Source organism: Capsicum annuum, chromosome 6 (assembly GCF_002878395.1).
Source record: "Capsicum annuum cultivar UCD-10X-F1 chromosome 6, UCD10Xv1.1, whole genome shotgun sequence".
Classification (NCBI taxonomy): Eukaryota; Viridiplantae; Streptophyta; class Magnoliopsida; order Solanales; family Solanaceae; genus Capsicum; species Capsicum annuum.
Window position 1 is genome coordinate 70,971,466 of NC_061116.1, and position 13,905 is coordinate 70,985,370.

At 37.7% G+C, this 13,905-nt stretch overlaps 1 protein-coding gene across 2 annotated transcripts; it reads left to right on the forward strand.

The window, feature by feature from the left end:
- The first annotated feature begins 325 nt into the window (after positions 1 to 325).
- LOC107852781 (clathrin heavy chain 1) lies at positions 326 to 13,445 on the forward strand. Of its 2 annotated transcripts, XM_016697826.2 has the most exons (30): positions 326 to 679; positions 870 to 1,074; positions 1,919 to 2,007; positions 2,118 to 2,196; positions 2,347 to 2,474; positions 3,176 to 3,274; positions 3,360 to 3,468; positions 3,595 to 3,674; positions 3,779 to 4,006; positions 4,089 to 4,154; positions 4,416 to 4,532; positions 4,641 to 4,838; positions 4,945 to 5,061; positions 5,254 to 5,313; positions 5,638 to 5,724; positions 6,982 to 7,065; positions 7,144 to 7,278; positions 7,361 to 7,423; positions 7,504 to 7,608; positions 7,758 to 7,870; positions 7,957 to 8,209; positions 8,294 to 8,430; positions 8,512 to 8,790; positions 8,872 to 9,874; positions 10,003 to 10,488; positions 10,600 to 10,770; positions 10,852 to 11,037; positions 11,720 to 11,842; positions 12,540 to 12,650; positions 12,832 to 13,445. In XM_016697826.2, the coding sequence occupies exons 1-30, from the start codon at positions 635 to 637 to the stop codon at positions 12,979 to 12,981; spliced, it is 5,106 nt and encodes a 1,701-aa protein (XP_016553312.1). In that variant the 5' UTR covers positions 326 to 634; the 3' UTR covers positions 12,982 to 13,445. The 2 variants fall into 2 exon arrangements, with proteins under 2 accessions (XP_016553312.1, XP_016553313.1); XM_016697827.2 differs by lacking the exon at positions 326 to 679 and having other exon boundaries at positions 935 to 1,074; positions 1,860 to 2,007.
- Positions 13,446 to 13,905: the final 460 nt, after the last annotated feature.

Below are 13,905 nucleotides of genomic sequence, written 5' to 3' on the forward strand. Positions count from 1 at the left end.
AAGTATCAAAACCCATAGTGAACATAATTCTGGTTTTCCATAAACTCTTGATTACAAACACTGAAACTAAAGTGACCAACAATTATTTACTGATCATCAAAAACCTCCATTTTATCTTTTCGTATTATTTGTTTGAATTTAACTTGTAGTTTTAGTTTCAAACTAGTTTAATCGCCACTCACATTGTTCCCAGTGGATTCGACCCCGACTTTAAAGTTGGGTAAATATATTGACAACGATTGTCTTGCACTAAATTGATGTGTAAGTCGAGCGTTATCAATATTATAACATATATATATATATATATATTGATGATTTCCGTGGCATTTTTGTGACTTTATTATACTCTCCTCCTTGCCCAGTGCTTACAAAATTAATTTCAAGCATCAGTCCTAATCTTCTCTCTTCCCCCTTGTCTGTCTAGACTAGACTAGAGTTGATCTCCTCCTCCCACTTCGTTTCCTCTCTGTACGTGAATATTCGTATTGGAGGGTTTCTTCTTCGTCTGAGTCTCTGGCGTTTGGACTTACACACCAAATCGCCCATTTGATTGTCTTTCGACATTACTGTTGGCAATTCAATTTCTCATTTTATCCGGAGCTCTGATCCATTATCTTTGATCTCGCTCGCCATCATGGCGGCTGCTAATGCTCCGATTACCATGAAAGAGGCCCTCACGGTAAATTAATTGATTTGAGTGTCATTGATTTTTCTACTATTTTTAGTAAATTTGTAGATGTTTGGACTGTTTGTTAGATCTGTGATACGTAGTTCTGTTGCCAGATCTATGTTTAAGAGTATGATTGATTATTTTTGCTTTTGCTCTGAATACTGGATTGAATTTCATATTATGTTGGTGGCTGTTGCAGTTGCAAAGTATTGGGGTCAACCCGCAGTTCATCACATTCACAAATGTTACCATGGAATCGAATAAATATATATGTGTAAGAGAGACGACCCCTCAGAATAGTGTGGTGATTATTGATATGAACATGCCAATGCAACCTTTGAGGCGTCCAATTACGGCCGACTCTGCGCTCATGAATCCTAATTCTAGAATTTTGGCTCTAAAAGGTATGAAATATTTGCTTCAAGTGTTATGGATGGTTTTTGTACTGGTTCAAGTTACTGACTTGTGAACTTTGTGTAATAAAGAGAGATAGCAAAACAACTTTGAAACTAGAAAGGAAAAAGAGATAGCAATGGTAGTTCAAACTGCACATATGAAGCTTTTAGCAAGATAAGTAATAATAATTATGACATGGATTAAGGAGTTTGATTAGGTTTGACTTTGCTATGTGTCGTGATCTCCTCCTTGTGGATGACACACTATTTGATTGGAGTGAGGGAAACATTAGGAGCTAAATGGTGTCCATTCTTACTTTTACAGAGGAAGTTTCTTATTGAAGAAGTTATCAGATGTTGCATTTTAGTTCCTTTTTCTCATAACCCTTTTTCTTACTTGAGTGTTGTTAACCTGATGCTAATGGTTGATGCATGTTTTATCTTATCTAGGACGTGTAGTTTCTACTATCTTCATTATATTTTCACAATAGTGGAACTTATTAGTGTCGCTGCTACATGTCAGCTATTATATTGCTTGCTGAATTCTCCCTCCCACTGACATCCTGGTCTATGTTTTTGGAATTCTGATTTGAACCAGCACTTTAGTCAATTTAACTCGTCTATTCAATTTCTAGCACGAATTGATGGATTATTATTTTCATCAAACAATTTGTTAATTTATGAGTTGCAGTGGATACAGGGGAAATTTGTTTTAAGTGGGTTAGAAAAATTTTAATCTTGTAAAACTGCCCTTCCACACCTTATTTTTTTTTTTTTTTTTCAAATATGGAAAGACCACTCCTCCTCTGCTTCTTGATGATGACACGATGCAATCATTTCTTATCTCTTGAAGCTCAAGTTCCCGGAACCAGTCAAGATCACTTGCAGATTTTCAATATTGAGGCAAAGCAGAAAATGAAATCATATCAGATGCCTGAGCAGGTTCTTTCTTTATGTATTTATTTGATTTGGTTTATGCATTATTTAGTGCCCATGGCCATCAATCATGTGATGTTTTGCTCCGCCATATAACGACCAAATGTGTACTACAGGTTGTTTTCTGGAAATGGATCACACCGAAGATGTTAGGTCTTGTTACTCAAACGTCAGTCTATCATTGGCCAACTGAAGGTACGACAGATTTTCTCTTCACATTAAAACTTTTTTTCCTCCTGTTTACCTGGTGAAGCTCTTTTTTCTGTTGTTAATGGTTTGCTTTACAGTTTTTGAAAATGGTGGAAGGTTGTTTGTCCTTAATAATTCCCACTTGTCTTTATGCAGGGGATTCTGAGCCTATAAAAATGTTCGATAGAACAGCCAATTTAGCCAACAACCAAATAATTAACTACCGATGTGATCCTTCTGAGAAATGGTTGGTTTTGATTGGTATTGCCCCAGGTTTAGCAGAGGTGTGTAGTGCTTATATGCTTATGGAAAACATAATCTTGATGTCCTATTTCTGAAAGCAGACCTACTTAACTTCCCAAGCAGCCTTTTCAATGTCATTGGGGATGCAGATACTAAAAAGTTTGTGCAGGGCTTGTCAGCTTTTCTCAATCATCTGATTTTCTTGTCTATGTGATTGCTCTGTCTACGCTCCATCATTGTAACATTCTTTTGCATGTACTCCCTCCATTTCAATTTGTTTGACCTATTTTCCTTTTTAGTCCGTTTAAAAAAGAATGGCCCTTTCCCTTTTTATCAACTCTTTAGTTTCAACTTTCCACATGGCATATTTAAGACTACAGACCACAAGATTAAAGTACTTTTTGGTATATTGACATATCTTTAATTTAAAACCAGAAGATTCAAAGGTGTCTTTATTTTCTTAACTTCGTGCCAAGTCAAAACAGGTTAGTCAATTTGAAATAGAGCGAGTAGTTTTCTGTATTTGATTTCTGTAACATGCATAACTGGGGTTAATTGCATCGAAATGACAGTATACTGCAATTACTTTTGCCATTGGATGTTTGATGCTATCAGATGATAACTTTAAGCTCAAAGGGCTGGTCGAAACATGTTTGTAGTTGTTAAGATTCCCATATATATCGAATATAGAAGGAATATACTCTTCCTTATTTGACTATGCTGCTGTGACTTCTGTCAATAGAGACCTCAACTGGTCAAAGGAAACATGCAGTTATATTCAGTGGATCAGCAACGCAGTCAAGCTCTCGACGCACATGCTGCAGCATTTGCCTCATTCAGGGTGAGAAAGGCTCCTTCATAATTCTTTTAATGTGTTCAACTGTTGTTGATTTTATGTTTTCCTGCCTGACTGTTGCTTTATTCAGGTTCCTGGAAATGAAAGGGATTCCATACTCATTTCTTTTGCCACGAAATCCTTAAATGCTGGACAAGTCACATCAAAGTTTCATGTCATTGAGCTTGGAGCCCAGCCAGGTCAAAACACTGCTCTCTTCTTCCTTTCACCTGTAGTTTACTCGTGAAGTTATTGAGTAAAATTATTGTGGCAAAACTCCCTGATATGATTGCGATCAGTTTTCTTAATTCGTTAAATCTTTGCAGGGAAGCCGTCTTTTACGAAGAAACAGGCCGATCTCTTCTTTCCTCCAGATTTTGCTGATGATTTTCCAGTTGCAATGCAGGTATCTCTTGCCTTCCATATGTGGAGCTGTTGTCACTTTACTTGTCTTTCTTCAATTTGAAAGAATTCAGTTTCCTGTAACATGGTTCTCTGTTATTCTGGCAGATATCTCATAGATACAGTTTAATTTATGTCATCACAAAGCTTGGGCTTCTCTTTGTCTATGACCTCGAAACAGCTACTGCAGTGTACAGAAATAGGATTAGTCCAGATCCTATTTTTCTGACAGCAGAAGCTTCATCTGTTGGTGGTTTCTATGCCATTAACAGGCGAGGCCAAGTGTTGCTTGCCACAGTAAATGAAGCGACACTCGTACCTTTCGTCAGTGGCCAAGTATGTCAATTTTCATTTTGTTCTATTATATACTAGCATTTTATTTAGCCCAGATATGAATTTTGTACACATCATGTTGCAGTTGAATAATCTGGAGCTTGCTGTGAATCTTGCCAAAAGAGGAAACCTTCCTGGGGCTGAGAATTTGGTAAGTTGATGTAATATTGTCAACTTTTATTGGAAAACTGAGGGATCTTTACTCATTATATGGTGCACCTTTTTTTTTTTTGGGCTATCCTATCAGCATTTCCTTCTCTGAGAACAAGATAGTAAAATGAATCATTGATTGTTGTAGATATCATCAGCAGTTGGCAGTCTTACTGAAAGCTTTTGATTTTATTGATTCAACATGTTGATAATCTGAGGATGTCTACAATGATCTTAGTGTATTATTGTTATATGTCGTCAGGTCGTCCAGCGGTTCCAAGAGTTGTTTGCCCAGACAAAGTACAAAGAAGCTGCGGAGCTTGCAGCGGAATCACCACAAGGCATACTCCGTATGCCTGACACTGTTGCAAAATTTCAAGTATTGGTTATGATATGGAAAATATGTTTTTCGTTCAGGATTTTATAGCCTTGCTGGTCTTGAAACATATATTTATTTATTTGGTTTTGTAATTGGTCTTCTTTGCAGAGTGTTCCTGTTCAAGCAGGGCAAACACCTCCCTTATTGCAGTACTTTGGGACACTTTTGACGAAAGGAAAGCTAAATGCTTTTGAATCATTGGAACTGTCACGCCTTGTTGTCAACCAGAACAAGAAAAACCTATTGGAGAACTGGTTGGCTGAGGATAAGCTGGAGTGCAGTGAGGAACTCGGGGATCTTGTGAAGGTCAAATTTTGAAGTTGAAACATTATTTCCATTGCTCACCACTTTATTTGAATTTGTTTTTGCAAGTAGTCGTTCTAGTTACTGATTGTAGTCAATTCTTTTGTAGACTGTTGATAATGACCTTGCCCTAAAGATATATATCAAAGCTAGAGCAACTCCGAAAGTTGTTGCTGCTTTTGCTGAGCGCCGGGAGTTTGACAAGATTCTGATATATTCCAAGCAGGTGAGCGATTCCTATTTTTGGTCATCTGGCTGACTGCTTTTGGTTGTCTTTTTTCCCTCTTTCTGATTTTTGATTAGTTTGGTTTCTTCTTTTTTGGTGCTTGTCTGAGCTGCTATATCTAGATGGTTCAACCCTCTCTTGTATAAACTAATTTGGGGTTGGATATCTAAAATGATTTTTTGGATGGTACAGGTTGGCTATACACCTGACTATTTGTTCCTTCTTCAAACAATTCTTCGATCTGATCCTCAGGTATGTTGAGAATAGTTACATAAGTCATAATGTTATCTATTTCCAATCCTTATCTGCTAGCTTCATTTAGTAGATTTTACCAGATTTACTCCATGATATTTGGATGTTAATATTTTTGACCATACGGTACTGCTCAAGTTTTGTTTTCATTTTTTGAGGAGACAATTGCAACAAAAATTGTGTATTTAATTATGTCACTTTAAGATATTGTTAATTGTACTGTTTGGAAAGTTACCTTTTCTGTGATGAAGAGAAACTGAGCACTTGTAATCTGTGTCACAATGCTAGTTTGGATGAAGTTGAACAATTTCTCTGATTATGCAGGGAGCTGTTAACTTTGCGCTCATGATGTCCCAAATGGAGGGCAGTTGTCCTGTTGATTACAACACTATCACTGATCTGTTTCTGCAGGTTAGTAATCTCACAATGATGTCAAATTCCCTGTAGACTGTCAAACAGACACAATTATTACAATTTGATCCTTTTCTGGCCTCATCATTTGTTTGTACTTAATGAAGGTCTGAATCTGATTCAGACTTCTGACCATTAAGTGTATTTGTTTTTAATTAAGATTTTAGCTCTTAATAGGTCTGAATAGGTCTTAGTCATTCAGATCTAGAACCAAGTCTTAATAGGTCTGAAGAGATATTCTGGTGTTTGATAATATTCACCACTCTATTCATAATCAGCAGTCACCACCACTAACCACCTCTGCCACCGCTACCGTTGTCAACCACCACCCACCACCACCAACCACCTCCACCATCGACAACAAATATTGCTACCAACCACAATTGTCAACCGCTACCACACCTGCTACCTCTATTATTCTATTATATTCACTGCCACCACCACCGTCGACAACACCACCATCATCAACCATTACCGATCGATCCCTACTACCGGCCAACTCATCTATTACAACTAGAACTACTACTAATACATCACAACCTCCACACATTCTTTGGCCGCCACCACCATTTTCACTAGTAACGCCATCTCTACCACCACTTCAACCACTACCATTGCTACAATTTATCTTTACTAACAACCATCTCTACCATCCCAACAAACAATATCTCCAACTAGGACCGACACATCATCAACCATCATACATTCATGTTTCAGCCAACACAATCAACACCTCAAACTACTAACATTAAGCAACGTCACATTGCAACCGCCATCACCACCACCACCATTGCTACCATCATAACAGTCACTACAATACCAACCATCACAACTATCACCACCAACATTATTTATCACTAACATCAATCATTGTCACCGTAACCACCATTATAAACCATCTCCGCTATCACTAACAAACATAAATGTTTTTTCTCAATCAAATAATAATTTTGTTGTATTAAATTACATACTTTTATAATATATAATTAATTTTTATTTGAATTGTATTTTTATTTTATTATATATACAAATAAAATTATTTTGCACATTCAGATGTTGAAAAACAAACAGCCTTAATCATTCAGTTTTCAGATTTAGAGACAACATCTTAATAATTCAGATGTGCATTCAGATTCAGACGTCTGAATCTTAAAAAAAACAAATGCAGCCTTAAGTGCATTACAATGTTTGTCTTTTTCTATGGGATGCAGTGCACAGCTGACAAAGTATTTTCTTTCTTTCTGCTTTTGTTAATAGAGGAACATGATCCGTGAGGCAACAGCATTTTTGTTGGATGTTCTGAAACCTAACCTTCCAGAGCATGGCTTTCTGCAGACTAAGGTTTCTTTACACTTTCCATTAGAAAACATTCTGTTAATACATTCTGCTTCTGAATCGTAACTTCTCTCTTCTATACAGGTCTTGGAAATCAATCTCGTGACTTTCCCGAATGTTGCTGATGCCATATTAGCAAATGGAATGTTCAGTCATTATGATCGACCTCGGATTGCTCAACTTTGTGAGAAAGCTGGTCTTTACGTGCGAGCTCTGCAGGTTGAATCCTTGTCAATATTCTGACTTAACTTTCCTTAAGTAACCACTGCTAAGTCAGAATAATCATGTTTTGTTTCTGCAGCACTATTCTGAACTGCCTGATATCAAGCGTGTCATTGTTAATACACATGCAATTGAGCCTCAGGTTGGAATAATACACAGTTCGTATATACCTTTGCTATAGGAGTCTGTCCGAATCATACTGATTGGTGCTGTTCCTCTTAGGCCTTGGTTGAGTTTTTTGGGACCCTTTCACGTGAATGGGCACTTGAGTGCATGAAGGACCTCCTTGTTATCAATATCAAAGGAAACCTTCAAATAATTGTTCAGGTACTGGTTATGTTGTCATATTGCCAAAGAGACCATTTGCTGGAATTTATCATGTACCTGCACGCTTAATATATGCATAAACTCAAGCAGCGGCATTTCTTGGCTGTACTCCATAATAATGGCAGCTTGGCTGATTGTGAGTTTTGCAGGTTGCTAAAGAGTACTGTGAGCAGTTGGGTGTTGATGCTTGCATAAAGCTTTTTGAGCAATTTAAGTCCTATGAGGGGTTATATTTCTTCCTGGGATCATATTTGAGTTCCAGGTGCATACTGCAGGATATACTCTTTAGCCATTTTGGCAGGGTAATTTTAATTGTTAGTTAATCTTTGTTTTTTGGGTTTCATATAGTGAGGATCCTGATATCCACTTCAAATATATTGAGTCGGCTGCCAGAACTGGTCAAATCAAGGAGGTTGAGCGTGTCACAAGAGAATCAAACTTCTATGATGCAGAAAAGACAAAGAACTTCTTGATGGAAGCTAAACTTCCTGATGCTCGCCCTCTGATTAATGTTTGTGACCGCTTTGGTTTTGTTCCTGACCTCACACACTACCTCTACACCAGTAATATGCTACGTTATATTGAAGGTTATGTCCAAAAGGTTTGCACGGTTTCTGTGTAATACTTGTTTTATTGAAGTATTTGCAAGTGGGAAGTGACATGCCTTTTATCATTTATGGAACAGGTCAATCCAGGAAATGCACCTTTAGTCGTAGGGCAGCTTTTAGATGATGAGTGTCCTGAGGATTTTATAAAGGGATTGATCCTGTCTGTGCGTTCTCTGCTTCCGGTTGAGCCCCTAGTGGAGGAATGTGAAAAAAGGTCTTTGTTTATCCCTGTAGAGTTGCTTGTGTTCGTTATCAACTTTTAGTGTGTTAAACCTTCTACCCTATTGGTTGTCAGGAATCGACTCCGTTTGCTGACACAGTTTTTGGAGCATCTTGTAAGTGAAGGAAGTCAAGATGTACATGTACACAATGCTCTGGGAAAGATCATCATAGATAGCAATAACAACCCAGAGCACTTCCTCACCACCAATCCATACTATGACTCGCGCATTGTTGGTAAATATTGTGAAAAGCGGGATCCTACCCTTGCTGTTGTTGCATATAGGAGAGGGCAATGTGATGATGAACTTATTAATGTGACAAACAAGAACTCTTTGTTTAAACTTCAAGCAAGGTTAGTTATTCATGAGGTTTGTGATAATAGGTTTATCAAATGTCTCAGTGGAGTAAACTATCATGTTAAAATTGTTCTTAGGTATGTGGTTGAGAGGATGGATGGTGATCTTTGGGAGAAAGTTCTTAACCCCGAAAATGAGTTTAGAAGACAGCTTATTGATCAAGTTGTTTCCACTGCTCTGCCTGAAAGCAAGAGCCCTGAGCAAGTTTCTGCCGCTGTTAAAGCTTTCATGACTGCTGATCTTCCCCATGAACTGATTGAACTTCTTGAAAAGATTGTGCTCCAGAATTCTGCATTCAGTGGGAACTTTAATCTGCAGAATTTGCTTATTCTGACAGCCATCAAAGCCGATCCGTCCAGAGTAATGGACTATATCAATAGACTTGATAATTTTGATGGGCCTGCAGTAGGGGAGGTTGCTGTCGAAGCGCAACTTTATGAAGAAGCTTTTGCAATCTTCAAGAAGTTCAACTTGAATGTCCAGGCTGTCAACGTTCTGCTTGACAACATTCGCGATATTAATCGGGCTGTGGAGTTTGCATTCCGAGTTGAAGAAGATGCTGTTTGGAGTCAGGTTGCTAAAGCTCAACTGAGAGAAGGATTAGTGAGTGATGCTATTGAGTCATTTATTCGTGCAGATGACGCCACCCACTTTTTGGATGTAATTCGTGCTGCAGAGGATGCGGATGTTTACCATGACTTGGTTAAGTATCTGCTGATGGTAAGGCAGAAGACAAAGGAGCCCAAAGTTGACAGTGAACTCATTTATGCATATGCTAAAATTGATCGATTGGGTGACATTGAAGAGTTTATTCTCATGCCAAATGTTGCTAATCTGCCGAATGTTGGTGATAAGTTGTTTGATGAAGGCTTATATGAGGCTGCAAAGATTATATTTGCTTTCATTTCTAACTGGGCCAAGTTGGCCAGCACTCTAGTGAAGTTAAATCAATTTCAAGGTGCTGTCGATGCAGCACGCAAGGCAAATAGTGCTAAGACATGGAAAGAAGTTTGCTTTGCTTGTGTCAATGCTGAGGAGTTCCGTTTGGCTCAAATTTGTGGGCTTAACATTATAGTGCAGGTATCTAGCTTTGTGTTTTTCAAATTATTATTGAGCAGATAATGTTGGTACTTCAGTTGTCTTCATTAGCATCTAAGTCTATCTTATGGGCCACTCTTGATTTGTATGATCTCTTTTTACATTTGCAGGTGGATGACTTAGAGGAAGTTAGTGAATTTTACCAAAATAGAGGATGTTTTAATGAATTAATCTCTCTTATGGAGAGTGGGCTGGGTTTGGAGCGTGCGCATATGGGTATCTTCACAGAACTTGGTGTTTTATATGCCAGATACCGTCATGAGAAGCTCATGGAACACATTAAATTGTTCTCCACCAGACTCAACATTCCCAAGCTTATTCGTGCCTGCGATGAACAGCAACACTGGAAGGAACTCACGTATTTGTACATCCAATATGATGAATTTGATAATGCTGCCACCACTGTCATGAATCATTCTCCAGATGCCTGGGATCATATGCAGCTCAAAGACATTATTGTTAAAGTTGCTAATGTGGAGCTTTATTACAAGGCCGTCCACTTTTATTTGCAAGAGCATCCTGATCTCATTAATGACCTTCTAAATGTTCTTGCACTTAGAGTAGATCACACACGCGTTGTGGAAATAATTAGAAAGGTCTTCACTTATGATCAAAACTCTTGGCTCGCAAGAATTGTTTGGATTATATGTTGTGATATATATTCTTCTTGCTAAATCATGTGGTTTCTTTTGTTGGACTGACATCAGGCTGGTCACCTTCGCCTAGTCAAGCCTTACATGATTGCTGTCCAGAGCAACAATGTTTCTGCACTGAATGAGGCGCTTCACGAAATTTATGTCGAGGAAGAAGACTATGATAGACTACGTGAATCAATTGATTTGCATGATAACTTCGATCAGATTGGCCTTGCTCAGAAGGTGGAGGCTATTCTTCTAAAATTCTCTCTCCGTGTTTATAATATCTCACAAATATTTCTGCTTTTCTTGTTTCCCGAGCAGATAGAGAAACACGAGCTTCTTGAGATGAGGCGTGTTGCTGCTTCTATCTATAAGAAAGCTGGTAGGTGGAAGCAATCTATTACTCTGTCAAAGAAAGATAATCTCTACAAAGATGCCATGGAGACAGCCTCACAATCTGGAGATCGCGAACTTGCAGAGGAGTTGCTTGTTTACTTCATTGAACAGGTATATGACTTTATTTTTAAGCATCATCTGTGTTCTTCCTTTCTCCCAAAGTCCCTAAAAGAGGTAAAACTCAAGTGATTGCTGAAAATAAGTTAAATACTTGCTGTGTCCTATATCGGCCTCATAATTAAGTTATTGCGACATGCGAATAGAACGGGCTGTTTTGGTTTCCTGAGGATCTGTGTGTCAGAGAATCCCCACTCCCTAAGATTAAATGCAACTATACCCACGAAAGATGAAAAAGAGTATGTACACTTTAAAGCATTATATATGGCAGTTTTTGTTGCTATATGCATAATTGTATTTTTTTTAAAAAAAATCTATATGCATATATGACTGTCATGCTATCTTATTGAAGGAAACAACATACCCAGTCTAATCCCACAAGACCTATTAAAAGAAAACAGAAGGAAATTTATGGATGGGAATTGTTAAGGAAGCTAAAAAATAATTTGGCTGGAAATGATATTTGTTGGTCTGAAAATGTCCAAGGCTCTATATCTTGGATTGCCGTTATCTTGCATTGGTAAATGCTAGTGAATTTTTATTATAATGACATCTAGAATTTTCTGAAGTCTTTACTTTTAACTTTTTATTTGTTTTTTTACTTCTCATCCTTGTATAGAAAAGCTTTGGGGAGAAATGGAATTGAGCTCCTAACCGTTGATGCTTGTTTTTGCAGGGGAAGAAAGAATGCTTTGCATCATGCCTGTTTGTTTGTTATGATTTGATTCGGCCAGATGTTGCTCTTGAACTTGCCTGGATGAATAGTATGATTGATTTTGCATTTCCGTATCTGTTACAGGTAACTCTCTGACCCTCCACCCTTAGTTGATATGTGTGTACTTATGCGTATCTGCTATAAAAAAGACTTCCTTCTCAGTTGGATTTGTTGCATCTTTTCCTCTGGTGTTGCCAGCCTTAATTTTTTACAGATCAACTTCTCAGAAAGTTTATTTTTTTTTTGTTTAGGCAGTGTGGTTAAAGAAATATTGCGTCTTCCATAGGCAATTAATGCTGCTTAATAATATTCACTGTGCTCTTTAAAGAAAAAATTCTCCGCAAGGTTCTGATGAGGCAAAACATTTTGGTCTATCTTTGTATTTGTTTGGCTAGAAAGTTTTTCCAAAAACAATTGTTAGACCAAATTAGAAAAATCTTAAACCCCAGTACACCCCCAATTTTGAGGGTCTGCTGCTGTTTTGAAGATTTGCTTGTCTGTGACAAGACACTCTTATTTCTTTTTTCCGTTCTGTTGCTCTAAGAAGTCCAATAAAATTAAAATACTCTGCATTAAGATTTTTGTTTGTGTATCTTGCTTCGAGCTCTTGGTTCATGCTTTTCATCATATTCTTCTCTCTTCTACTTTCTTCTCTTTTAAGCCTGTCATTTTTGGTTTTGTTCATTGGGATGCGTCTCAATTATCTTTCCATACTGTCATCAGCAGTCACTATTTAACTTCTCTCTCTCCGTCTCTCTCTCTCTCTCTCTCTCTCTCTCAGTTTATCCGTGAATACAGTGGCAAGGTTGATGAGCTAATAAAAGATAAGATTGAAGCTCAAAGTGAAGCAAAAGCCAAAGAGAATGAAGAGAAGGATGTTATTAAGCAGCAGGTACATAGCGAACCTAACTACGGTTACAACTAAATGCATTTTCTTTTTTATGACCTGGAAATCTTTGTAATATTTTGACAATGCACACACATTCACACTTCTTTTGGCAAAATTGACCCATCTCTTCAATGTGTTAATGTCCATTGAGGCTTTGCTAATCATATTCACTGGTTGATTGCAGAATATGTATGCACAACTGCTGCCATTGGCTTTGCCTGCTCCACCAATCCCAGGCATGGGAGGAGGTTTTGCTGCACCCCCACCTCCAATGGGTGGGATGGGAATGCCTCCCATGCCTCCATTTGGCATGCCACCCATGGGTCCTTATTAATATGGTGTTAAAACATGCTGGTGTAAACAGACACTACAAATGGGCAGGCAGATGATCTGGGGTTCTTTTGCTTTGTGTTTAGGGTTGTTGCCCTTGTATCTTTCACTTACCTTGCAGTTGTTGACCACTGATGAACACAAGTGGAGGCTAGATAAAATTATTGTTCTCTGTTGTGTGTCATAGGGTGTTGATATCTCCTTTGTAATATTCTTTTAGAAGAGGCATTTTTTTTGTAGTTAGGCAGAAAGGGGGATGTTTCTATTTTTCAGTACCAAAGAGATGTATTAATTATGCATCTTGCGTTGATTTGCTGGGGTCGGTCAAGGTATTTCTTCTCCAGTTTTGTAGTTGTTTCTAGGTTCATTTTCCCGAGGGTATATGTAAATGCTTTTAGGCCCTTTTTCTGTGGTTCCTGTGTGGACGGGTCTTAATGGTATGTTATATGCAGTTGCGGTTATCCAGCAGATTCTTGTTTGTATCCTTTTATAATTCTTTTTAGCAGCATAGGTTACCTGGTTTGTTCCTTTATATCTCGAGCTTTATGATAGTTTGGGCGGTAGAACTAATCAGGTTTCATGTTTTTTTTTTGAGTTGGTGTTCTCTCTTCGCATGCCAAGTTGTAAACTGGCAGCATAAAGCGTGATTGTTGGTTGTTGGACTTGATCAACGAATGTATTACTTCCTTTGTTTAAAAAAGAATAATCTACTTTGATTTGACACAAAGTTTAAGAAAATAATGAATACTTTTAAATCTTGTGGTCTTAAATTAAAGTAGTGTTAAATGTATCAAAATGTCTTTTAATTTTGTGGTCATAAATATGTCATGTGAAAAGTTGAAATTACAATATTGTTAAAAAAAAATTATTCTTTTTGAAACGGCCTAAAACGAATAGTAAATCATTCTTTTTGAAACAGAGGAAGTAT